Source organism: Schistocerca nitens, chromosome 2 (genome assembly GCF_023898315.1).
Source record: "Schistocerca nitens isolate TAMUIC-IGC-003100 chromosome 2, iqSchNite1.1, whole genome shotgun sequence".
Lineage (NCBI taxonomy): Eukaryota > Metazoa > Arthropoda > Insecta > Orthoptera > Acrididae > Schistocerca > Schistocerca nitens.
This window is the reverse complement of record NC_064615.1, coordinates 558,179,007-558,206,782: the sequence shown is the minus strand read 5'-3', so window position 1 is coordinate 558,206,782 and position 27,776 is coordinate 558,179,007. Positions and strand designations below refer to the sequence as shown.

General features: G+C 40.3%; 1 protein-coding gene across 4 annotated transcripts in view; it reads right to left on the bottom strand.

The window, feature by feature from the left end:
* Positions 1 to 27,776, bottom strand: part of LOC126236590 (uncharacterized) — a 98,885-nt gene that overhangs the window by 20,138 nt on the left and 50,971 nt on the right. The window contains exons 3-5 of one of the 4 annotated variants that reach the window (XM_049946012.1): positions 11,520 to 11,756; positions 2,702 to 2,748; positions 1,776 to 2,184 (exon numbers count right to left, since the gene is read on the bottom strand). In XM_049946012.1, the coding sequence (XP_049801969.1) occupies positions 2,178 to 2,184; positions 2,702 to 2,748; positions 11,520 to 11,756 (291 nt within the window). In that variant the 3' untranslated portion in view covers positions 1,776 to 2,177. Of the gene's footprint in view, positions 1 to 1,775; positions 2,185 to 2,701; positions 2,749 to 11,519; positions 11,757 to 27,776 lie in introns of those variants that run through there. The other 3 variants (XM_049946013.1, XM_049946010.1, XM_049946011.1) reach the window with 3 other exon arrangements.

Below are 27,776 nucleotides of genomic sequence, written 5' to 3'. Positions count from 1 at the left end.
AAATTTAATTATAAATTTTAGAAACATGGGAAGGGGAAAAAAACAGTAGAAAATATTAAAATATTAGTTATTCCAATATGTAAGAAAATCAATATTATAGTCATAGAACGTAGGTCTGGGACACCAAAGATAGTGTTTATTAAAGTATAAATAGCCATACGTTGTAATTACGATACTCCAATCTCTACTCTGTTCTAGTTCGGAAGTTATTTAGGACGTACAGCTTTAGAGAACAACAATTGGGACTTTATTAAACGGGGATCAAGAATAGATCATGATAAGATTGTTTTTGAGGATTGTCAATTCAAGACTTTAATTTGGACATTTATCAGATTAGATAAACGGGAAGGTGAATAGTAATCTCTTCGGCTTTAATGTCAATTCGTGTGAATATTTAAACGCTTTACGGAATTGAGAATTTTAACCGGATTCGGACTTTGAATTGTGATAGTGGGAAACTAACTTCACGCGACTAGTGATCATAGTTAATGACAGTTTGCGGATATTAAATAAAAATGACTTATTTACCAAAAGTGACAGGATATTATCTACCATCTCTGATGCTAGCGGGAATCCTACTTAGACATCTAATTAAAGAACTTCTTTGAGATTGTATGAATGAACCTATTTATTAATAATTCTTGTCAATAAACTGACATTGTTAATTTGAAACATAATACAAGTCTTGAACATTAATTTAACTTAGATTAATAAACGTTAAGGTTACGTGATCTATGCCAAGAGCAAACTAGCGATTTGTAACTAAAACAACTGAACGAAAGGTTAAAGTATCGTCGTCTGTAAACATTGGTAGTAAAGCTACTAAAGATTTTTTCTCTCAGAGTTGGGAAGACTATACGTGTAATGACCCATGTTTAACATTGGGTTTTAAAAGTAATCAAACTGATACTTAGCCGGGACAATATTAAATAAAAGTAAAACCCTTCAATGACATTCAATGTGTAAAAAATAAAATCAAACTTTCACCTATTAGACGAAAAAGTGAAAACAAAAAAAGGGCTGCTACAATGTCCATGAAAGAAGAAAATTTTACAACTGTTGAAACCATGGTTAAGAGTTGTTAATAAACCTTTATACCTGCAATTCGCTGGCTGATTTTCTCACTTAATTCATTTAAAATAACACACATTAAATATTGAGCTGAAATTCATTTGCTTCTTCAGCTAAACACTCCAAAGCCTTTACACAGGCTTTATACATTGTAAGAATGTTGCAATTTCTGATGTTTGTAGGTTGTCTGCCTTGGTTCTCCTGGGCAGCACTATCTGAAAACCTGAACACTTTTTTATTGATGTTAGATCGACCTGACCTCAACATAAGCCATTTATTTATGGACAAGTTGGCTTCAGAAACTGCTTCACGTAATTTATGATGTAACACATCACTGTGAACTTTGCTGACTAAGAAAGCTGTTGACTGATTAAATCTTGGAACTTGGCTCTTTTAGTATGTATTACTCTTGGAGATACATCAATTACATATGTGCTAGTAATGCTTTAAATAACTGCATAAATGGCTGGTTTCTTAGGCCCAGTATTCTTCCAAGGTTGCAGTTTTCACAGTTTTAAATTGATACTTTCATCGAAACTCCATGTGCAATATGATGAACATGCTACTTCTAACATATATTCCTAGAAATATGGCACCAGTCCATTAGTCATTAGGCATTTCATTTTTTTAGATGAAAGAGAAGAATGTTCAGGAAGAATGACAGGTATCATCATCTTAAAAAAAGTTATAAATGTCATTTGACGAATCCATATACCAACTGGAAAACACTGAGTTCATTGTCCAAATCAATTTAATGGTGGTGCAACTATCCGTGGTACTTAACACCTAGACTGTTGACCAGGTATCGAACTTAAAGGTTGTGACTGATCTGAAAGTTATAATGTAACTGATGTTGACCCATATTTAATCTTGAAGTTCCGCTTATAAATTGTTGAAAGGGAGTCATTAAAAACTGGCTGAAAACCTTTTGCCTCAAAATTAATAGAGCAAGAACACACACTGCAAAATATCTCGCTTTCGCTAACTTTCGCCCCCACGCGGCACTTCACTTTTCAAACAGTCTTTCAAGCCAGCCACTATGGAATTTGGATTTTCCCACCTCACAGTTTACTTTCAAAATTGAACAGAATATCACAGCACCACAATTAGAATCTGGAACAAAAACAGAAGAAGGTGTAATAGAGGAACAATCGATACTAAACCTTAAAAAAAAACCACAAAAACTCAAAAACTGAAAAATGAAGAATCTATCTCAAGTTTCGGAAGGGCCACAGGTTAGATTTTATCTTCTATCATCATTGGAGTATTCCAAAAAATTAAATGAATGAACATGAATCCAGATACACTGAAACAAAAGTAAATAACTTAATTCCTAAAAGGGCGAAAAGTTTGAAAAGGTGACTGACTCTTCACCTTGTACTTCTGCTACAACACTGTGAAAACAGTCAATCTAAAATCAATAAAATAATCAGGAATATCCGGCAACTGACTTATAAAACACTTCAGTAAAAGTACTAGAAACAAGCACATGAAAACAGACGCAGAATGTAAGCATACACATTTGAGCAAGGGTCTTCACATATCATGTAATTAGACTGCTATTTAAATGCAAACCGTAAAACTTTACAGGTCCATTAATTTTGATCATATGGCAGATGAGTATACGTACAAGGCTGGAAACTCTTGCATATTCTCCACTCTGTAGTGTGGCATCTGCTGGAAAAAAAGTAATGACTTGCTGTAACATATCTTAATCAACTGACTGTTTCTGTTTAACAAAGTAACGTGGTAAGATTTATACAGCAAAAAACACACATTTGTTACAGCATATCTCAACACTTTTAAAATATATAGTTGCATATTACACAGTAAAATTAAACACTACAAAATAAATGAGAAAATGGATGGGAGGAGCAGGGAGGGAGGTGTGTGTATGTGTGAGAGGGAGAGGGAGAGAGGGAGAGAGGGAGGGAGAGAGTGAGAGAGGGAGAGAGGGAGAGAGGGAGAGGGATTGTTTTCTATGAAACTGTGTCTATGCTATCCTTTATTTTTCAAAACACAGCAAGAAAGTTCGACAATCATTCTGTGATCCCTCCCTCATGTATAAATTGTCAGTAGCATTGATTGAGTGGTTAGGAAAGGTTCATAAATAATAGTGTCACTGATCAGGATGTCCCTGAAGAACTCAATGTCCTAGTTTAAAGGCCTGCTCGCACAGTTACTCAAAAATGTAGCACTTACTCTGATTTTATAAGGAAAGAGGAATGGACTGACCTGTTCAAGTACATAAAATACCTCACAGATTCTGTTCATTACAAGGCCTTGGGCAACTAAATAAGAAAATAGTATAGGCAACCAAAACACCTGCCATTGTTTTTCTTTACCCATATTACTCGGCAAGGTGAACAGGTTACCTGGCTGTAGTAAGAGCGAACTCCATCACATAACTAAGTACAGAAACTTGAGTACAGTTTTTATTTATATATTGTGTGGATAACCATCAATATGGTTGGATATACCTCACCTCTGCTTGAGTCATCCATACAATTTGGTTCTTATAGCATGTCTTGAAACTGACTAACTCATTTATATTTTTAAAAAATGGGAATTTTTAAGTCTTGCCCCCTTCTGGAAAAATTTCTGTGGACACATATCTGAAGTTTACACTGTTACTACCTCCTTTCCCTGCTTCTTTGATATATAAACTACACTGCTACTGCCGCAGTCTGGTAACCAGATCTCCTTGCTGAGTCATGCAACTACAAGAATGTCGTAGCAAAGCCATCAAGTACAATTCTTTAGGAGAACCAAAATTCAGCCCACATGATAAATTTATGAAGAGACTCATAATGTACTAATAGCAGAAAATCCTGATGCAATACAAACAAAATGCGTAAAGGTAACCACCCACTATGTAGATGAATCATAGAGTAATGAATGGGCACATTAAGAATTAAAAACAGACGTGGAAAACAGCACCCTAACATTTTGCATGGTTCATGTGTAGTATAAGGAGATGCACAGAGCTGAATGGAAATTGTGAATGGAAAGCCAACTTTCTCATGATACTCTATTGTGTAAATTTAGAGAACCAGTACTATCCAGTACTGTACGCTACAGTTCTGTTGCCCCCATTGTATGAGGGCGTGCTGATAAGTAATCCTCTGAGTCTTTTATGTGAAAACTAAGATTTTTAAATAAAACAATCTATATTAGCATTCTACATTTTTATTTTTCACGCCTGGATATTTATTTCTCAACACAACCATCTTGGCAACAAATACATTTTTACCTGCGAGAAACTAGTTATTTGAAACGGTCACTGTAGGCTGTTTGACTTCGTTCATAGAGCCACAATATTACCTCTCCTTGCACTGCTTCATCACTGTCAAAGGGAAGTCTTTAAACATGTTCTTTAAGTTTTGGAAACATATGAAAATCGGGTAGGACAAAGTCAGGAGTGTATGGAAGATGATCAATGACAGTAAACTCAAGGCTCTTGGATAGTTGCAGATGTCACAGCACTCCTGCGTAGTCTGGCACTGTCATGCTGATGGAGAGGGTGTTCCAGATGTAGATGAACTCTTAGAATTTATGCTTTCCGCTTCCCGCACACTGACAAGGCTACGATACATGCCACCATGTTACAGGCTATCATTTGAAGCGCTCTAACAGAAGAGGGTCACAACTTGCATCGGTTAAGCAAGAAAGTCAACAGAGTAGTATGTATGGTGTGCAATATCTCAACTGACATTGAGAACAGAATAAAAAATTTGGAGACATTACTTTTCATAATACCCTCATATTTCAAGAAAATGGTGATCATGAAAATAAGGTGAGATAGAATAGGGCACATACCAAGTCATACAGAAAGCGAAACTGACAAAACTTGGCACATTGCATGGAATGGTGAAACAGTAATTTTTTGAGAAGGAACTCTGTCCAGAAATGCATCATATGGCAGCTGCTGAACACTGAAGTCTGATAATGGTGGTAGCCTAATTTAGTTATGCAACCTACTAGCGATCAATGTAAGGTGAATGTACAGTCTGCCATTATTAGTATTCCTGCACATGCAATGCATTTTCCAAAGTTCTTTGTGGTCATCATGACTGGGTAGTCCAGTTGTGTACCAGTGCAGTAAAGTTGACAGCGTTACAACACATACTAGTACACAAATAACAAAATGAATACTGGTTTCAGAGTGATCCGGTTATCGGTGCCCCTGTAGGATATGAATTAATGCTTAGTGTGGATAAATCTTCCCTCATAGGCAATCTTCTTGGGACAATGGCCCTCTGACACACATGAAAGATTGGTAAAAAGAGACAGTGATTGCTTATTAACATATTAAAATGGATAGTAAAAATCATGCATGGGAATGTTTGTCTACATTCACATTCAGGGCCTTTCCTCACACCTAAATAAAACCATTAAATAGTCATGACAATGCTAAATAAAATAAGAATTAGATGAAGAAATAAGAATTAGATGAAGAAATAAGAATTAGATGAAGAAATAAGAATTAGATGAAGAAATAAGAATTAGATGAAGAAATAAGAATTAGATGAAGGAAGTACTAGAAGTTATTTCCTGGTCCTCGTGGCTGGCACTTATAAAAACAGGACAGGAGGTAGCCATTGTGAGAAAAAGTGAATGTCGGGTAACAGCTTTATGCATTGATATTTAAAGCATACAAGTAAAAACTTGTGTTTCAATTTAACAATAATTATCAAGAGAGTAGCGGCCACACAGTCCATATTATAAAACTGTTTCATATAGTATTGGCCTGCCTCATCATTGAGAACTTTCGGGTAAATTAAAATAATGTACCAAATAATTTGGGTAAGAGTCCTGGCAATACACAATATCATAAAGCCTTTTCCACACTCTACTTATTGTTATTTAACAACTGTGCTAACAAATCATTATCAGGAAAAATTACTGCCCCTTGTCAGAATATAAAATGCGATCAAGTAACATGTGGCACAGTGACACTAATATGCCACAAGCACCCCACACTGTCTGGTCCTCCCACTGGAGGTGCCAGTTTGTCAAGAGGTAGTGCCCTATTCTCAGTCACGCTGAAGCCACTTCCTTCCAACTGTATGACAGGAATGACATTCATCATGGCAAAACTGTAGGCTTTACCAGTCTTAATTGGTGATTTTGTACCTCCAGCCACTTATTCACTCACTGTCAAACAATATTCCACCTCAACAATGAGGTAATACCACTCAAGGGGACAGCACATTAGTTTCCTTGCATGTTTCCCTTGCTCCCATGTCAGCTTACTCATTTCCCAGGATACACTTGAGGTCTTGTAACGAGCAGAATGGCACATCCTTTCTTGACAATGTAGTATTTACAGGGTGTCTTATATCTTGGATCACTTCATTTACTGGGTACATTTGCTGAATGGTCCTTACGTTAGGGGATCTGAGCAAATGAGATATATCCTGCCAACTGCAACTGATCAAAAACCCTCATAGTGAATTTAGTCCAACGTCTTTCAATCGGATGCTTGTGCAAAACCATATAAATCAGTCTTAGTACAGCTGTAACCAAGCTAAAGCTCTGTAAAATAACAAGGAGGATCTGTCTGCCTCCTCCCAGTATCTGCCACTAAGGCACTTTAAGATGATTAGCATTCTTGTGTTGTGATGCTTCAGGTGCTGAAACCTAGTGAGTTTCTTACCGAAGATAAGGCCCAATAGCTTGACTGATTATCTAAAAGTAAGAGTGGTATCCCCCAGACACAGTTTGGGTTGATTAAAACTGACACATTCATCTGTGGAAAAACTGAAGCCTGTATTTTTAGCCCAAACATTATGTCTTCTCAATGTTATCTGCAGATCTACAGCAGTCATCTTCAGATTAGAAGACAAACCAAAGATTGAAAACTGTCCACAAAAAGAGCATTGGACAACGTCTTGACTGAACACTAGGCTGGTGATGGTTATAAAAACACTTCATCTTCCCCTGACGGACACGATTCTCCTGGGGGGGGGGGGGGGGGGTTGAGAGTGCACTGCCATTTCTGAAAATAAAATATTGCACTGAAAGCAAGGATCAGTTCGTAACGAGAAGACACTCCCAGAAGCCCCATTCATACTATTGTTGGATGATATTGTATCTCCAGATTGTGTCACATGCATTTATGAAATAATAATACCTCTGCCACATCCTGGATCCTAGATGTATGTTAGAATACAGCCTTGTTGCTGTAAGGTGTCCAGTTGGCTTCTTCTAGTATCCGTTTAGTTAAGTTTCAATAAATGATGTACTCAGCCAATCGGCTGCATAAACTTTTGCATTAAGCCTTGACCAGGTTTCCAATACCACTATGGGTATCTTCGTCAGAAGGAATAAATTCTGTTTCAGAATTACATTCTGTTGAAACTATAAGCATACATTATGAGCTAAAATGCTCAAGTCAAATAGAAGTCATGTAGAACTTAATCCATGATTTCTGCTCTTTGACTTCAACATTTTAGCTCATAATGTATTCTTATAGTTTCAACTCTATGTAAGTTATGTTACTCTATTCCTTCTGAAGAAGATACTCTTAGTGGTATTGGTCAACACTTATTACAGTAAACTTTCCTGGACTGCAAGTCTTTTGTCATCTCTCAAAGGACAGCATCAGCTATCATGAGAGAGCAGAGGGAAAGGTCAGTGGCTGTGAATCACCTGTTTACAGAGCTGAAATATGTCTTTTTCCTGTATTGTGGGAGTAGACACCATTTGACATGAGGAACCTCTCTACTACCCTATCACTGAAACAAGTGTATGTACAGCCCTCCTGCATGTGTTGCGCATTCACGTCTCAGAAGAGGGAAAAGGCATAGGGGATATCATTGATGAAGTTTACAGGGTCTCATTATCCACATGTTCATGAGGTGGCTGATACAGGGAGCAACTATTATTCTTAATGGTGTATAAACTTAACCATTTCTGTTCGAAGGTGGAAGGTGATGGTATAGAGCAGCACATATCATGGACAAGTACTGCCACTCCACTCTTAGCCCTCCCACCATCTGTAGCATTCTTCCTGTGGATGCCGTAGCTTTTAAACACAAAGTTGTCTTAAGGTTTGAAATACATATGTATAGACAAGAGGGCCTATTCCGTTTTAAACACTTTCCTTCTTTCACATGAGTTCTTAAACCATTCACATTCCATTGTCGTGTAAAAGCCATTTAGATTGGTTTTCATTTTGCCCAGCCTCGTTTTTTTGGTGACACAGGCTGCATACTGAGAGAAGAGGTAGACCAATCTCTTGCACCAGTTAATACCATCTTCCTCTTATCTGATAGTTGCCTGAGAGTTTTCTTTGGATTTTGATTGTTTTGAGATGTGGAATCCACCTTTTTTGTTGTTATGATGATTTTGGATGCAGGGCACTCAACATTGTCGTCATCAGTGCACTGATGAAAAGTCAGCATACCATTCTAGCGGGAGGTGGAGGATGTGTGTAGGCTATCCCCACATGCTGAGTGGTTTATAATTATATAATGCATTTAAGTCCAACATTACAGGGATGAGGCACAACAGTTCACAAAATGTCAAAACTCATGTAATACAGATGTTATGTTGGCAAAGATAGTGGGCAGATCTCCAGCCAAACCAACAGCTGCCCTGATGTCAGTATATGAGATAAATGCAACCAAAACAAAGTGACACACCATGAATTTCACAGAGTGGTGGATCCTTCTGTAGAAGGAGGGAACCATGTGTTAAAGGGCGATGCCCTATTCGCAGTCTGGTGAGCACCACTTCCATCAGTGAGGTTGACACAAAGTCCACCATGCCTCAGTTGTCAATCTGAGTGACTTCAATTTCTTTTCCATTACCTCCAATCTTTCAGTTTCCAACTGCACAGGATTTAGCTGTCAAGATAATGAAATGATGGTATACAAGGGAATGGCACATCGATGTACACCACCATCCCAACATGCTTCTTTGGCTCCTTTGTCGGCTATGTCATTTCCCTCTATCCTGATGTGTCCAGGAACGCAGCACATTTCCCTCTATCCTGATGTGTCCAGGAACGCAGCAAAATACTACTTTCTTGCCATGGTGTTCGAGCATTGTAAGGAGCCAGCGATGAGCCGAATCAACTGGTCTACTGGATACATTTGATGGATCACTTGTAGTGTACTGAGTGACTCACAACAGACAACAAACCTTGTACTGTGAAGCTTGTGAATCCACTCCAGTGTAATCATAATGCCATATAACTTCGCATCACAATTTGTAAATTGCTCCCTGCCAGGGAAAACAGTTGAACATCTGGAGGCATTGTCTCACTGGGATCCATTCATACAAACAACAACGAAACTTTGCTATGTACTTAAAATTGAATTAAACAGCTTTTCCTTATCCTGAATGGCTTGATCACATGGGGCCGATTCCTGAACAGCTGCTCAAAGTTGGGGGCAGATAGCCGCATTATATGCCAATGACTAAGGCAACACTGAGATTTTCAGGGCCTGTCAGGCCAAAAGGAGGTGTTGCAAAATCCAGAGTGGTGGTTTACCAGCCTCTGCACACAGACTCTGAACTGGGATGATCAAAAAGCCTCCAGTCGATATCCGAATGCCTTCATGGAGGAGAGCACCTAACATCTTGAGGTACGACATACGGGCTGATCCATAAATCCTGCTACTGTAATCTAACCATGATCTGACAAGTGGCATATAAAACTGAAGGATGCAGTACCTGTCAGCTCTGCACACCATTCCACAGCTGCATTTCAAAATTTTCACCGATTTGAAGCCCTTTGTTTGCAGGTATTTCAGGTGCAGGAGCCATGTTAACTTCGAGTCAAATAGTACACCAAACAAATGCAAATTAAACATATAATATAGATCTCCAGTGTGAGTTAAAATGTTGACGAGGACGGTTAACACTGACACACAGTATTCTATGCTAATGTCCTAAACCAGTTTTATTGGCCCAAGCTTCCAGCCTCCTTACAGACAGCTGTAGTTACCACATATCTGTAAGATCAGACAAAGAGTAGAAGACTGAAGTCATCCACAAACAAAGAGCTTTTAACAGTGCTTCTAATTCTGAAGAAGATTCCACTGATAGTGACTGCAAACAATGACACTTATGTGCACTGCCTTTGTGGACCCCATCCTCCTAGACAGTGCAATCAAGAAAAGCATCACCAATGTGGTATTGAAAGCTCTGATCCTCAAGGAAGGTGTGGGTAAGAAGTGCCAGATGTCTACATAATCCCCATTAATGAAGTTGTCTAAGGATGTTATACCTCCAAGAGCTGTCTGTATGCATTTTCAAGATAAAAAAAGGCACTAACCTAATGGTTATGGCATAAGAAGGAATCCGGTATCACTTTCTCCAGTAGGATTAAGTTGTCAAGGGCGCAATGCTAGGGCACAAAACTGCACAGCGAGTGGGACAGGTGACATCGAGGAGTCACACGAGGCAGCAGTTGACCATGCACTAAGGAATCTTACCCACACAACTGGTGAGGGCTACACTTCAATAAGTATTAGGATCGGTATGACCCCTGCCTGGTTTCTGTAATGGAGTTACTATTGCCTCCTCTTAAGTCATGGGGTACTATCCATCAAACTGGATCTGACTGAGACGAGGTAGGAGTTTGCCTTTGGCTCCGTGGCAGATGCTGGAGCATGGCATAATGAATCTGATCCCAGGCTGGACCAGTGTTTCTGGCCACAGACAGACCCAATTCCAATTCCCACACGGGAAATGGATGATTGTAGGTCACCTCACTACACAAGAAGACGGAAAACCTGGAGTGCAGGGGTTTGTCTGGATAAAGTAGTGACTATAAAAAAGTGTTCAGCTAAAACTTGAGCCATGTCTTCAGTCATGTCCACCAAGACCCCATTTCTCCACAAGCCCGAAAGCGGAGGTGTACTGCCCTCAGTTGGTATCTGCCTTATTGAGTCCCAAACTTGCACAGTGGAAGTGGACTCATAAATGGAAGTTGCAAATTCCTTCCAGGAGTTCCACTTCATTTCTTTTTTATCACTTGTCTCACATGTCCGATGGCACAAAGGTTTTCTGTAGATGCATACAGTTTGAATTTCCGCAAAGCTGCATGCCTGTTTCTAATTGCTGAGTGATATTCATCATTTCACCAAGCAACAGGTTGGTGTCAGAGGTTGTTGCTAGACTGGTGAATGGATAAATTGTTGGTGTTTTTGGCATACCGTAAATTTTACTTTACGCAAAAACAAAACATTAATATTGGTTGACGTACCTCCTGTCAAGCACTGTACAAAATATGATAATTCCTGTAGCTGTTTCCATCCCCTATAAGAAAGTTTCACTATACTACCAACTATCTACCAGGATCAGCAAGGGAAAGCTTTCCAAAGATATGTGCCAGTTGAATGGATCACTAGCACTGAAATTTGAATGGGAAAATTTGTGGTAACCATGTTAAAAGACTATGTTAAACTACTGTGTTTTAGTCAATTACGTACAAAGGAATCTTCTAATACTTCACGTCTGTACTGTTGCAGCTGTTTGAGGTATGACTGGTGTCTAGCATTTAGTATATTTTTTGCAATTTGCACTCTCTTCTTTGCTAGCTGCAACAGCTGTAAAGATGTTGTTGGCCGAAGGACTGATGTACTGGAAGCAGAAAAACCCAGACTGTGTTTTCGTATGTTGACTCCCAATCCATTTCGCCACCCCATACGCTGCACAAAAGTTGGTTTCTAAAACAAAAGTAATGACAGTGAGTACACCATGCACTGCAATTTATGAAATATTGGCTTTGCATATGTTTACTATAATCTTAAATTCACTGCAATGCAATTGAGACACAGAAGCTTAGTGTAAACTAGTCAGTATTTGAACATCACAAATCCAAAAAGCTTATCAATTTTAGAAAATATTTATGAAAAATCCACCCTTAGAACTAGTCAGTGCAACATGTGTCACAAGATAGAAGCAAGAAATCATGTTGAAATCTTGAGATGAGTTAATGCAATATGTCTAAAAAATATGCATTCGGAATAACTCACATCCACACAAAAGTACAATGGTCATACAGAAATTAAATATTATTGTTTGAAGGAAAAAAAACCATAATTACAGAAAAAGATTAATCTGTGGACCACCACAACACCTGCACTTCTCATTTCACACCTCTTGTTTTGAATGGCCCATTACGGTTTATGCAGTGTTTCATGGTAATGATCAACATTCATTTTTTCGTCTCTGGGGATGAGGTCAATGAGCAGAATGCCCTACCTGTCCTAAATCACTGTGCAAGTCCCTTTCTGCACTGACACAGTCTTTTAGAACTTTGCCTGGGGGGGCGAGGGCTGTGGCTAGTAAGACCAGTCCTCCCTCAAAATGCGAATACACAAAATTACCTAATAAGATACTATTTCATAGGAAATTGCTCCAGATGAAATATTTTAACAGAGACAGTTTGAAATCCCCCCATGAACCATGGACCTTGCCGTTGGTGGGGAGGATTGCGTGCCTCAGTGATACAGATGGCCGTACCGTAGGTGCAACCACAACGGAGGGGTATCTGTTGAGAGGCCAGACAAACATGTGGTTCCTGAAGAGGGGCAGCAGCCTTTTCAGTAGTTGCAGGGGCAACAGTCTGGATGCTTGACTGATCTGGCCTTGTAACATTAACCAAAACGGCCTTGCTGTGCTGGTACTGCGAACGGCTGAAAGCAAGGGGAAACTACAGCCGTAATTTTTCCTGAGGACATGCAGCTCTACTGTATGATTAAATGATGATGGTGTCCTCTTGGGTAAAATATTCCGGAGGTAAAATAGTCCCCCATTCGGATCTCCGGGCGGGGACTACTCAAGAGGACGTCGTTATCAGGAGAAAGAAAACTGGCATTCTATGGATCGGAGCGTGGAATGTCAGATCCCTTAATCGGGCAGGTAGGTTAGAAAATTTAAAAAGGGAAATGGATAGGTTAAAGTTAGATATAGTGGGAATTAGTGAAGTTCGGTGGCAGGAGGAACAAGACTTTTGGTCAGGTGATTACAGGGTTACAAATACAAAATCAAATAGGGGTAATGCAGGAGTAGGTTTAATAATGAATAAAAAATAGGAGTGCGGGTTAGCTACTACAAACAGCATAGTGAACTCATTATTGTGGCCAAGATAGACACAAAGCCCATGCCTACTACAGTAGTACAAGTTTATATGCCAACTAGCTCCGCAGATGAAGAAATTGATGAAATGTATGACGAGATAAAAGAAATTATTCAGGTAGTGAAGGGAGACGAAAATTTAATAGTCATGGGTGACTGGAATTTGTCAGTAGGAAAAGGGAGAGAAGGAAACATAGTAGGTGAATATGGATTGGGGGGAAGAAATGAAAGAGGAAGCCGCCTTGTAGAATTTTGCACAGAGCATAACTTAATCATAGCTAACACTTGGTTCAAGAATCATAAAAGAAGGTTGCATACCTGGAAGATTCCTGGAGATACTGACAGTTTCAGATAGACTATATAATGGTAAGACAGAGATTTAGGAACCAGGTTTTAAATTGTAAGACATTTCCAGGGGCAGATGTGGATTCTGACCACAATCTATTGTTATGAACTGCAGATTGAAACTGAAGAAACTGCAAAAAGGTGGGAATTTAAGGAGATGGGACCTGGATAAACTGAAAGAACCAGAGGTTGTAGAGTGTTTCAGGGAGAGCATAAGGAAACAATTGACAGGAATGGGGGAAAGAAATACAGTAGAAGAAGAATGGGTAGCTCTGAGGGATGAAGTAGTGAAGGCAGCACAGAATGAAGTAGGTAAAAAGACAAGGGCTAGTAGAAATCCTAGGGTAACAGAAGAAATATTGAATTTAATTGATGAAAGGAGAAAATATAAAAATGCAGTAAATGAAGCAGGCAAAAAGGAATACAAACGTCTCAAAAATGAGATCGACAGGAAGTGCAAAACGGCTAAGCAGGGTTGGATAGAGGACAAATGTAAGGATGTAGAGGCTTGTCTCACCAGGGGTAAGATAGATACTGCCTACAGGAAAATTAAAGAGACCTTTGGAGAGAAGAGAGCCACTTGTATGAGTATCAAGAGCTCAGATGGAAACCCAGTTCTAAGCAAAGAAGGGAAGGCAGGAAGGTGGAAGGAGTATATAGAGGGTTTATACAAGGGCGATGTACTTGAGGACAATATTATGGAAATGGAAGAGGATGTAGATGAAGAAGAAATGGGAGATAAGATACTGCGTGAAGAGTTTGACAGAGCACTGAAAGACCTGAGTCGAAACAAGGCCACGGAAGTAGACAACATTCCACTGGAACTACTGACGGCCTTGGGAGAGCCAGTCCTGACAAAACTCTACCATGTGGTGAGCAAGATGTATGAGACAGGCGAAATACCCTCAGACTTCAAGAAGAATATAATAATTCCAATCCCAAAGAAAGCAGGTGTTGACACATGTGAAAATTACCGAACTATCAGCTTAATACGTCACAGCTGCAAAATACTAACGCGAATTCTTTACAGACAAATGGAAAAACTGGTAGAAGCGGACCTCAGGGAAGATCAGTTTGGATTCCGTAGAAATGTTGGAACACGTGAGGCAATACTAACCTTACGACTTATCTTAGAAGAAAGATTAAGAAAAGGCAAACCTACGTTTCTAGCATTTGTAGACTTAGAGAAAGCTTTTGACAATGTTAACTGGAATACTCTCTTTCAAATTCTGAAGGTGGCAGGGGTAAAATACAGGGAGCGAAAGGCTATTTACAATTTATACAGAAACCAGATGGCAGTTATAAGAGTCGAGGGGCAGGAAAGGGAAGCAGTGGTTGGGAAAGGAGTGAGACAGGGTTGTAGCCTCTCCCCGATGTTATTCAATCTGTATATTGAGCAAGCAGTAAAGGAAACAAAAGAAAAATTTGGAGTAGGTATTAAAATTCATGGAGAAGAAGTAAAAACTTTGAGGTTCACCGATGACATTGTAATTCTGTCAGAGACAGCAAAGGACTTGGAAGAGCAGTTGAACGGAATGGACAGTGTCTTGAAAGGAGGATATAAGATGAACATCAACAAAAGCAAAACAACAATAATGGAATGTAGTCAAATTAAATCGGGTGATGCTGAGGGAATCAGATTAGGAAATGAGACACTTAAAGTAGTAAAGGAGTTCTGCTATTTAGGGAGTAAAATAACTGATGATGGTCGAAGTAGAGAGGATATAAAATGTAGACTGGCAATGGCAAGGAAATCGTTTCTGAAGAAGAGAAATTTGTTAACATCGAGTAGAGATTTAAGTGTCAGGAAGTCGTTTCTGAAAGTATTTGTATGGAGTGTAGCCTTGTATGGAAGTGAAACATGGACGATAACTAGTTTGGACAAGAAGAGAATAGAAGCTTTCGAAATGTGGTGCTACAGAAGAATGCTGAAGATTAGGTGGGTAGATCATATAACTAATGAGGAGGTATTGAATAGGATTGGGGAGAAGAGACGTTTGTGGCACAACTTAACTAGAAGAAGGGATCGGTTGGTAGGACATGTTCTGAGGCATCAAGGGATCACCAATTTAGTATTGTAGGGCAGCGTGGAGGGTAAAAATCGTAGAGGGAGACTGAGAGATGAATACACTAAGCAGATTCAGAAGGATGTAGGTTGCAGTAGGTACTGGGAGATGAAGAAGCTTGCACAGGATAGAGTAGCATGGAGAGCTGCATCAAACCAGTCTCAGGACTGAAGAGGACAACAACAACAGTTTGAAATAGCTTTATTTTCTGCACACAAATATATTTAAAATGCAAGTAATTTTCAGTTACTGGCATTGCACATCATCCGAGCCCAGTTTGAAAAGGTAACTTGGGTAAGACAGTGTTTGCAAGATACGAAGTGCACAAACGCAACAACGTGTAAGTGCAACCAATGCTCTGGTACCACACCAATTGTGGGGTCTGCATAACATACACACTGTATAATGCAAAGCAGTACTTTGCGGGGGGCATAGGATGTTAGAACAAAGAAACAAGTATCTTTGTCTGCTAGCTAAAGCCCAAGAGTTGGTGTCAAGTGAATGCATTTAACACAGCTGTTTTGAACTGCAATTTAGTCAAACTATGTGATGTATGTGATGGTTCTTTACCATGATATCAGGTGGCAAAGTAAAGTCTGATCAGGAGGTACGACTTCCTATTTTTCAATCTTGCTCATTTTGTTATTTCACCAAACTTGCCAGTTTCTTCTGACCAAACTTCATTTCACAGAGTGCTGCAGTTACTGCTGGAAGTGAAGAGTACAAACCCCAAGCCAATTCTTGAAATAAATACGAGGCTTCTCAGAAACAATTTATCATATATTGTACTCTTGTTTGAAATGACCAATAACTACAAATTTGCTTCAATCGCAATTATACCGATAAGTAGTAAGTTGAAAAATGGCTGGTCTTATTTAAAAGATTCCAAATGACTGAGCCTATAACAAGTTTTCTCTTGTTCCCATGACGTCATAGGCACTATCATGATCGCTCTTCCTCTGTGAATCGCACAGTATCTCCAAGACAGGACCCGATGGCACAGAATAAACTGCGCCCAACCAGCACGTACTGTGCGTGTTGTACAATGTTCAGCATTGTTCTGGCTTGCATATATGCTGTGTCCACCCATTTCATAATACATGTGCATAAATGAAACATACATCCAAAGAGTAGGTTATTCTATTCATTGTCAAAATAAACTTGATAGTGGAGATCACCATTTATCCTTCTGAAAAACGCTTCTGCAACACATCATTTCACTGAAGTGAAATGTTACACTACAGATTTATCCCCTTAGATGAATGATGATGTCACTGTTGTGAAACACCAACCGAACCGTAAATACTCAAAGTTCCAAAACTAGTTTTAACCTTTTTATCTACAAGTATCAATATCTTGTGTATTTGATGTGCAATAAATATTCTTTATTATATTTGATAAACGTGAAATGTCACACACAATACATTGTAAACTATCAATCACAGGCATGTACTTATCTCAGTTTCACTTTGACTCCTCATTCTTTTACTAGGGATATGGGACCTCAGATAAGTAATATTTATTACCCCTATTGCATCTTATCAAATATAATGCTTCCATAAATCAGGCTTTTCTAGCCGTGCTCTTAACACTTTGAAAAGTCACTGGATGTGCGGCACACCATGGGTTAGGAAACCGAGAGTCCTTTAGGAAGAGTAAACGAAACTCTCCAAAACTTATAGAGTGATACTGGGATATTGCCCTGTGTAGGTGTTACATCTCTTGTTATGAGGCCAGTTTCCTCACCTAACACCTACATCAATCAGACTACCACTGAACCAGAGGAGTTACATGTTTTGAACAATTAACAAGCAGTTGTTGTTTGGCATTCTATAATCAGATTAGCTATCTCTACAATAATGAAGGATAGCATGCAAAACTCTGACAACTGTCTCTTTCTTCTGTTATCTTTAAATTAGGATATGGAACATATCAAGAAACCCATGTAAATTCCACATCTTTGCTACTTTGGAGAAATTTTGAAACTGACAGTACTACCAAGATACACCTCTTTCCACAGAACGATTATCATCAAATAATATTTTAATTTTCCACAGTGATAGTGTTCCTATTTGTGTACTTTCCTTTTTCTCTCATGTAAAGGTCACCTTTTTCTCCTAGGTCCATCTCTTTCCATCACACCATACTTTCATACGGATTAGGTACAATATCCTGCTAAAAGCATTTACAAATCTACCTTCTCAATTTTACACATATCGAGGTAACTTACTCATACTATAACCCATATTCATGCCTGGATTTCAATCTGTCTTGTGAGATATGTTTTACTCCTCTTTACCTACTCACTCACTACTGTTACTCTGAATGCCCTCTTATTATATTGTTAAACAATCGTATGTGGTTACAACGGCTGTCTGCAAGGCCTTGCCTTGTGGCCAAAAGCTCAAATGTATAGCAGTCTTTTAGCTGTGTTTTCTGCAACTCTGTCTCTCTTCCATATGCGGAGTACCAATATATCCTTTCTATAATTTTGATGGTATCTATGTTATAGCGTTTTTTTTTCTTTTTTTTCTTTTTGACTTGAACGATCTACTAAGAAAACAGCCTTCAGATGTGGAATCACTATAATTTTGTAAGTACCTTCATAATCATGAAAAAACTTGCTTGTTTCTTTCTTTAATTGTGAACTGTGATTAAAGACTTTTGTGGTATCATCCAGAGATCATGGCGCAACACTAAAGACGGCAATGCCAATTCATACCTCAGGCATTACTGAGAGCTCACTGCAATCCATAACAACCAATGGGAGGCATGCATAGCAGAAGATCATACCTCCCTCTCAGCAAAGCAACACCCTCATGCTGAGGTCAGTCTAGTGTTGAGTATGCAAGAGCTCACTCCAGTTCATCCCCTCATCTGAGGGAGTCAACATCACAGTATATGACTAATGAGTTATTTAAGTTTCTTATGAATATGTACTTTGGTAAATGTTGAACATAATACCTCAAGAGAACAGTTTGCTACTCTGTGCACCAAGTGATGCTTTCACAGTCAATGGCAGTTTTAAATTATCAAGAAACCCCTCTGACGACAACTTGTGTCGAAGTTAAATAAACCTTTTATTCATTTATTAAAATTATTTAATTGTATAGATGAAAAATCTACTCACCAAACGGTCGTAGAACACGCACATAAAAGACTGTTGTGATTGGTAAGCTCTCTGAGCCAGTGGCCCCTTCTTCAGGCAGAAGGGTTGAAGGGAAAGGAAGATGGGTGAAGAAAAAGGACTGCAGAGGTCTAGGAACAGGGGTAGATTTTGGGAAAGTCACCAAGAACTGTGGGTCAGGGGAGACTTATCATATGTGATGAGAAGGGAAGACTGAGTGTTGGGGACTTCATCGGATGAGATTTGAAAACCTGAGAGCTTAATGGTGGAAGACAGGGGTAATATGCAAGACAGGGATTACTTCTAAAACATTTTTCGTGAGTTAATAAGAGTGAGTAGCCAAGTGCATTGTACACAACAGAGGAGGGAACGGGTGGTGGAAAATACATGGGAAAGACAATGAAAGATGCAGAAAACTAAAACGGAGTGAAGCAAAGAGTTGTTACAGTGAAGAAAAGCTGAGACGGAAGAAATTATCGTACGTTAAGGACAGGTGGGTGGCGAGAACCAAGGACATGTTGTGGTGTTAGTTCCCATCTGCGGAGTTCTGAGAAACTCATGTCTGGGGGAAGAATCCAGATGGTGCGTATGGTGAAACAGGTGTCGATGTCACAAATGTCATGTTGTACAGCATGCTCTGCAACAGGATGTTGCAAGTTGCCAGTATATACTCTCTGCCTATGCCCAGTCATCTTAATTGATAAATTGGTGGTAGTCATTCCGATGTAGAAGCCTGATCAATGTTTACATAATAGGTGGTATATGAAGTGTCGTTTTGCAGGTGACTCTCCCTTTGATAATATATGTTTTGCCAGTTACAGGGCTATTATAGACGGTGGTAGGAGGGTGCATAGGGCAAGTCTTGCAGTGGGGACGGTCATGAGATAGGAGCCATAGGGTAGGGAGATGGGTGCAGAAAGAGTATATGGTCTGACAAGAATACTGTGGAGACTGGGAGGGCAACAGAAAGCTATTCTAGGTGTGGAGAGCAAAACTTTTGACAGAATGGATCTCATTTCAAGGCATGATTTTAGGAAGTCGTGACCCTGTCGAAGTAGCTGATTAACACATTCCAGACCAGGATAATACTGAGTCACCAATGGTGTGCTCCAAAGCTGTTTTGTGGAGGGATCAGCAGTACCAGGATTGGAAGTGAGGGCCCGAGAAATCTGCTTTTTAACTAGGCTGGTGGGGTAATTATGAGCAGTGAAGGCCGAGGTGAGAATGGTGATGTATTGCTGTAAAGAGTCTGCATCTGAACAAATATGTTTGCCATGGCTGTATGTCAGGGAACGTGTGGCATGGAAAGGATGGCAACTGTCAAAATTTAGGTACTTTTGTTTATTGGTAGGTTCAATGTGGACAGAAGTGTATAGCTGGCCTTCAGAATAGGACCATGTGAAATTTAACTGGGAGAAGGTATTAAGAGATTCCAGGAATTTTAGCATGTCATCCTCACCATGAGTCCATATGGTAAAGATGTCATCAATGTATCTAAACCAAACCAGGGGCTGAAGACTTGTGGATCTCAGGAAAGCCCCTTCCAAGCAACCCATGAAAAGGTTGGCACAGGAAGGAGCCACCCTGGTTCCCATGGTCGTACCCCTGATCTGTTTCTATGTCTGCCCCTTAAAGGTGAAGTAGTTGTTGGCAGTACAAAGCTGATTAAGGTGAGAAATGGTTCAAATGGTTCTGAGCACTATGGGACTTAATTGCTGAGGTCATCAGTCCCCTAGAACTTAGAACTACTTAAACCTACCTAACCTAAAGACATCACACACATCCATGCCCGAGGCAGGATTCGAACCTGCAACTGTAGCGGCCGCGCGGTTCCAGACTGTAGTGCCTAGAACCACTCGGCCACTCCGGCTGGCATTAAGGTGAGTAGGAAGTAGGTCATAGGTTTGGAATCAGGTGGGCACTGACTGAGGAATGTTCAGCAGCAGACATACCAAGTATGTGGGGGATGTTGGTATAGATGGAGGTGACATCAATGGTGACAATCAAGGTATGTGGTGGGACTGGGATGGGCACGGATTTCAAACGACCTAGGACAGCTGGTATCTTTGATGTAGGAGGGGAGTTTTTGTACTATGGGTTGCAGGTGTTGATAAACTAAGGCAGATATATGTTCAGTGGGTGCTTTGAATCCAGCAACTATAGGATGGCCATCATGACTGGGTTTGTGGATCTTAGGAAGAAGGTAAGAGGTGGGGTGCATGGTTTGGGTGGGGTGAGAAGTTCTATGGATTGAGGTGGTAGTCCATGTGAAGGGAATGAGGTGTTAAGCAGGGTCTGCAGGTCAGTTTGAATCACACGGATGGGTTCTTGGTGGCAGACACAGTATGTAGAGGTGTCAGACAGCTTGCACAGACCTTCACAATCATAGCACTTTCGGTCAAGTACTACAGTTTAGATCCTTTGTCTGCTGGGAGTATAATGATGGAGTCATCAACTTTTAGGAAATGCAGATCCTGGAGTTCTGCAGAGAAAAAATTAGGGTCATGTTGTAGGAACCTGAGGAAGGGTTGTGAGGCAATGCTGGGTGTGAGGAATTCTTGGAAGGGATGATTTTGAGGTAGTGGTGGTGGATCAAGTTGGGATCATGGTCTGAACTGTTCAAGGCAGGTTTGCAGTTGTAAAGGTTTTGGGGTTGGGTTGCAAAGTGATATTTCCAATGGATATTATGTGTGAAGGAATGGAGGTTCTTCAACAAAGCAGCACGATAAAATGCAGGTTTAGTGCTGAAAGTGAGGTCCTTAGATAATACAGATAATTCAGGAATGGAGAGTGCTTTAGATGAGAGGTTAAGGACACTGTACTGTTGTGACTAGTCCTTGGGATTATGCGTTCACGAAAGCAGCACAATTAAATGCTCGTTTAGGGCTGAAAATGAGTCCCTTTGATAGTACAGATAATTCAGGGGGTGAGAGTGCTTTAGACAAGAGGTTGAGAACATTGTACTAATGTGACTGGTTTTTGTGCTAGTGTGCTGTTATTGGTCTGGAAGGTGGTGGCAAATGCTGGAGGATGTTCAGGAGATTGGCCAAGATTTTTGCCACCCACTTGGCCTCAATTTCTTTTGTCTCTTCAGTTCTTCACAGCACCTAATCCTTTCTTCACACCCTTAATTTTTTTTCATTTTTCATTTCTATTTTCTGCCGTCTCCCTCCTGCCTCTATCACATACAATGCACTTAGCTTTTTGCTCTTATTAAATTGTGCTTTATGTTCTAGCAGTTCTCTGTCTTTCATATTACCTTATCTTCCACTATTAATGTCTCAGCTTTTCTAATCGTGTCTGACGCAGCCTTCAACAATCAGTCTTTCCTTCTCATCTTGTCTGGTAAGTCTCTGCTGACCTGCGGTTCTGGGCGACTTTTCTGAACTCTACCCATTTCCCTAAACCTCACCAGTCCTTTTCCTTCACCCCTCTTCCTTCTCCTTCAACCTTCCTGCCAGAAGAAGGAGCCACTGGCTCCGAAAGCTAGCAAATTTTAATACCTTTTACATGTGTGTGTTCTTGTGCTGCCACTTGGTAAGTAGACTTTATCTATTCAATTACTTATAATTTTTTAAAATCTATTTTTGTTGATATATTAACCTGTGTGGCCATCACTCCTTCTCATGTAACTCTCTTATCAATCTGTGTTCAAACTATCATCCATTTTCTACCTTATGTGCTAGTCCGCAGGTTGAATTATCTGTACCAGCTAAATTAGCCAACATCTGGCCCCTAAATCTTTTCAAGTAGTGATTTCCATGAACACAGGTGGGTCCATTGTTCTTTACATAATTGTTTCATGTTTTTGTGGCCCTTTTTTTTTTGTCAGACCGCTGTGATTGACTTACCACCACCTCCAATTTTAAGTAACTTTCCAAACACGATAGATTAAATGTTCTCCAATGGCTTTCTGTTACTGTTAGTCCAGTTTTTAAAATTTTGCCTCTTCTCAAGACTTTCCCAAACATTTTTTGAATATCATAATAGGGCACTTTTCCGTTGAGACATTCTCACCCGTTCATTAGCTCTCTTTAACCCTTGTCTGTTCTCAATTTTTATATGAATTTTTCCAATTTTTGCACTCTTTTTCCTTGCTTTTCTTCTGTTTTTTTATGCTCTGCTTCTCTTCTTTGCCACTCCCACCATTTCTAACAGTCCAAACCAACCTCCCTCACCATGATGAATCCCATCACATATTACATCCATTCCTTTTGAAAACGTGCATTTCCACTATTGGAACTAAGGTCCCACATTCTGTTTCTTGAAACCTACTTGTCCCTTGGAGTGACTCCCCAAGGCCTAACATTAAAAGTCCCCATTTTCGGATGTAATCCTACTCTATACCAGCCTCTTTTACAATTTCAAATACAGCAGTCTTTTGCACTTATTCTGCTAATCTGTGATCTATATGCCTCATCTGCATGGTCTCATCCACCAAGCCAATTTCAGACTGCAACAACATGCCAGACTTCACCTCAAAAAGCTATCCCACCTTCTGATAAACTACCCCAACTATGGTGCTTCCCTATTTGCCCCTCTGCAGCTTCCTAAACATTCAAACCATCATCCACCACTCCTCTCCTACAAGCCAAGCTTGGCCTTCACCACTGTCTCCCAGACCAATAACTCATGCAGTGTTCTCAACTTCTCGTCTAAAGCACTGTCACCACCTGAATTATCTGCACTACCCATGGGTCTCATTTTCAGCCCTAAACATGCATGTAATTGTGCTGTGTGAAGGAGCTACTTTCCTTCACAAGTAATGACAACTGGAAATATCATTTGTGGCCAAATCCCTAAACAATTCCAATAGCAAATCTGGCACTGAACCCTACCTTTAACAGTTCCAACCACAGTCCCAACTTCATCCACCACCACTACCTCAAAATCATCCCTTCCAAGAATTCCTCACCTCCAGCATTGCTTCGTGACCCTAATCCATCCTCTGCACAACTCCAGGCTCTTTGTTCCCTAAAAACTGATGGCTCCATCATTAACATCACAGCAGACAAAGGATCTACCACTATGGCACTTGACCAACAGGAGTATGCAAGTGAAGATCTATGCCAGCTGTCTGGCACCTCTACATACAGCACCTGCCATCAAGACCTCATCCTCGTGATTCAAACTGACCTGCAGTACCTCCTTAAAACCTCAGATTCCTCACAAGGACTAACACCCCAGACGATAGAACCCCACCTTTTACCTTCTTCCTAAGACCCACAGACACAATCACCCTGGCCGTCCCAAAGTCGCTGGCTTTAAAGCACCCACCAAACTTATATCTGCCATAGTCGATCAACACTTGCAACCCACAGTTCAGAGACCTTCCTCCTATGTCAAAAACATCAATCATATCTTAGATCACCTGAATTCTGTGTCCATCCTACTCCCACCACACAACTTGCTTGTCACCAGTGATGCCACCTTTCTCTATACCATGTACATGGTCGGTCTGCTGCTCAACATTACCTCAGACAGCACTCACCTCACTCTAAACCTACAACATCCTTCCTGCTCACCATAATCAAGTTTATACTTACCAACAACTGCTTCCCCTTTGAGGGGCAAACATACAAACAGATCAGAGGTACAGCCATGGGAACCAGGATGGCTCCTCCCTACACCAACCTTTCATAGGTCACTTGGAGGGGACTTTCCTGGAATCCATAAGCTTTCAGCCCTTGATTTGTTTTAGAGCAACTGATTGACATCTTTGCCACATGGACTCATGGCGAGGCTGACCTTTTAAAATTCCTGGAATCTCTAATTAAATTTCACATGGTCCTATTCCAAATCCCATGCTACTTTCCTTGACACTGGTCTCATCTTTACCATAGGTCAGCTACTGTTCACATTAAACCTACTAATGAAGAACAGTACTTACATTTCGACAGTTGCCATCGTTTCCATGTCAAACGTTCCCTTCATACAGCCTTGGAATTCAAGGCAAAAGTATTTGTTCAGATGTAGACACTTTACTGTACAACACAGCCATTCTCACCTCAGCCTTCTCTGTACATAATTACACCACCAGCCTAGTTCAAAAGCAGATTTCCTGGGCCATCACATCCAATCTGGGCACTGCTGAAAAAAAAAAAAACTTTTGAGTACACCTCTGGTCACTCAATACTATCATGGTCTTGGGCGTATTAATCAGGTACTTCAACAAGGCTATGACTTCCTAAAATCATGCCCTGAAATGAGGTCCATTCTGTCATAGAATCTACCAACCATAGACCAGCTGTTATGTAAACACTGTGCGGCCTTTTATATCGGCATGGCTTCCATCAAGTCATCAATTTTCCATCAAGTCATCAATTAGGATGAAAGGGCGTAGGCCGAGTTTGCATGCTGGCATTGCACAATATTGTGTTGCAGAGCATGCTCTACAACATGACAGCCGTGACCTTGGTGCCTGTTTCATCACACATGGTATCTGGATTCTTCCCCAAGCATCACTTTCTCAGAACTCTGTAGGTGGTAACTGGTGCTCCAACATGTCCTCGATCCTTACCACACATCTGCCTTTCTCTTAGACAATGGAGAGACAGAACCACATGGGCCCAAAGCAAAGGAACAAAGTTTTGAGAAAAATAGATGTCTGTGAAAATTAACCACCAAAAACAAAAATACAAGCAACACGGTCTCTAAATATATAAGAAACACAACTCTGTCCTTTGGTGAACGAAAAAAAAAAAAAAATTATATGTTGCTGTTAAATCATGTAATGGTTTAGGAATCTCTGGATACAATGAATAATTTATCTATCCATTATTTTCTTTAACATTCTGACCAAAGTCACAACTTATTAATATCATTTTTACTTCTCTACCTAGATTTCTAGAATAATATAATTGTCATAGCACACACTACCATATACCAAAATGTCCATACCCCGAATCATATCCTCTACTACTATTCAGTACACACAGTCTCCAAAATAATTTAGCCACTCTGAAGAACCAGTTCTTTTTATCCTCTATTAACATCTTCTGTCCACAAATTTATTACTTTTACCAAATGTTCATCAGTTTTCAGCCCATCTTTTATTTTCTGCAGTTTGCTAACAATACACAGTGACACAAATTCATCTTAACACTATTCTCACTATTATCTTCTCCAAAAATAAACAAATAACTGTGTAGATAATGCCACTGCCTCAGGTAAGTAAGTAAATTCATAAAATCTTAACCTACATTGAAAATTACATAAAAATGTTTCCACTTCAGATACAGATTTTCAAGAGGCACACAACATGAGGCATGCCCTCTGGTATCCTCGGCATGAAATAACTGAACCGGCTCCGGGATTTGAGCAACATACACATCTTAAATTTAGGCTTCTGACTCTTTCACCAAATGGTACACTTCTTCCTCTTCAGTACCAAGCACCTACATAAAGTAGCATGCCTAAAATTACACAGCATATATTGCTTATAAACCTTACTGCTTCCACAGATAAGAAGAAGTGTAACAGCTTACATAATACACCATGTGCATTGTTTTAAAATGAGGCCGCGTTCATTGTCAATACATCCCAGAGATGGCAGCACCGTACGGCAGATGGAATTTTACCGCCAGTGGCGAGAATGAGAACTGTTTTAAATACTTAAAATGGCGACGTTTTCCTTACTTGAACAGCGTGCAATCATTCGTTTTCTGAATTGGCATGGTGTGAACCCAATTGAAATTCATCGACAGTTGAAGGAGACATGTGGTGATGGAGTTATGGATGTGTCGAAAGTGCGTTCGTGGGTGCAACAGTTTAATGAAGGCAGAACATCGTGTGACAACAAACAGAAACAACCTCGGGCTCGCACAAGCCAGTCTGACGACATGATCGAGAAAGTGGAGAGAATTGTTTTGGGGGATCGCCGAATGACTGTTGAACAGATCGCCTCCAGAGTTGGCATTTCTGTGGGTTCTGTGCACACAATCCTGCATGACGACCTGAAAATGCGAAAAGTGTCATCCAGGTGGGTGCCACGAATGCTGACGGACGACCACATGGCGGCCCGTGTGGCATGTTGACGCGCAACGACAGCATGAATGGGACTTTCTTTTCGTCGGTTGTGACAATGGATGAGACGTGGATGCCATTTTTCAATCCAGAAACAAAGCGCCAGTCAGCTCAATGGAAGCACACAGATTCACCGCCACCAAAAAAATTTCGGGTAACCGCCAGTGCTGAAAAAATGATGGTGTCCATGTTCTGGGACAGCGAGGGCGCAATCCTTACCCATTGCGTTCCAAAGGGCACTACGGTAACAGGTGCATCCTACGAAAATGTTTTGAAGAACAAATTCCTTCCTGCACTGCAACAAAAACATCCGGGAAGGGCTGCGTGTGTGCTGTTTCACCAAGACAATGCACCCGCACATCGAGCTAATGTTACGCAACAGTTTCTTCGTGATAACTTTGAAGTGATTCCTCATGCTCCCTACTCACCTGACCTGGCTCCTAGTGACTTTTGGCTTTTTCCAACAATGAAAGACACTCTCCGTGGCCGCACATCCACCAGCCGTGCTGCTATTGCCTCAGCGATTTTCCAGTGGTCAAAACAGACTCCTAAAGAAGCCTTCGCCGCTGCCATGGAATCATGGCGTCAGCGTTGTGAAAAATGTGTACGTCTGCAGGGCGATTACGTCGAGAAGTAACGCCAGTTTCATCGATTTTAGGTGAGTAGTTAATTAGAAAAAAATCGGAGGCCTTAGAACTTGAATGCACCTTGTACATCCGCTCATATCCCATTCTCCAATAAACCTGTGCTTAAGGCTTAAATCTTCATCAGCATACTCATAACAGTTAAAGTACCTTTCAAAGCTAGGTTTCCGTCCACAGGGTACTTCAGTACACTTTCTGGAACACACAAATGTTTGCTTGAAATCTACTACTTAAGAATTTGTTATGTCATAAACTTCTGTCAGTAGGGCACCAATAGCTTCTTCTGATCCTTCCTCACTATCTGTGCCAGTGTATCATAGCTTAATTATGTACCTCCTCGAGATTCCTTCCTTAGCTAAAGTCAACTCGTCCCAAATTTTTGGTAGTTCACTCTGTTCT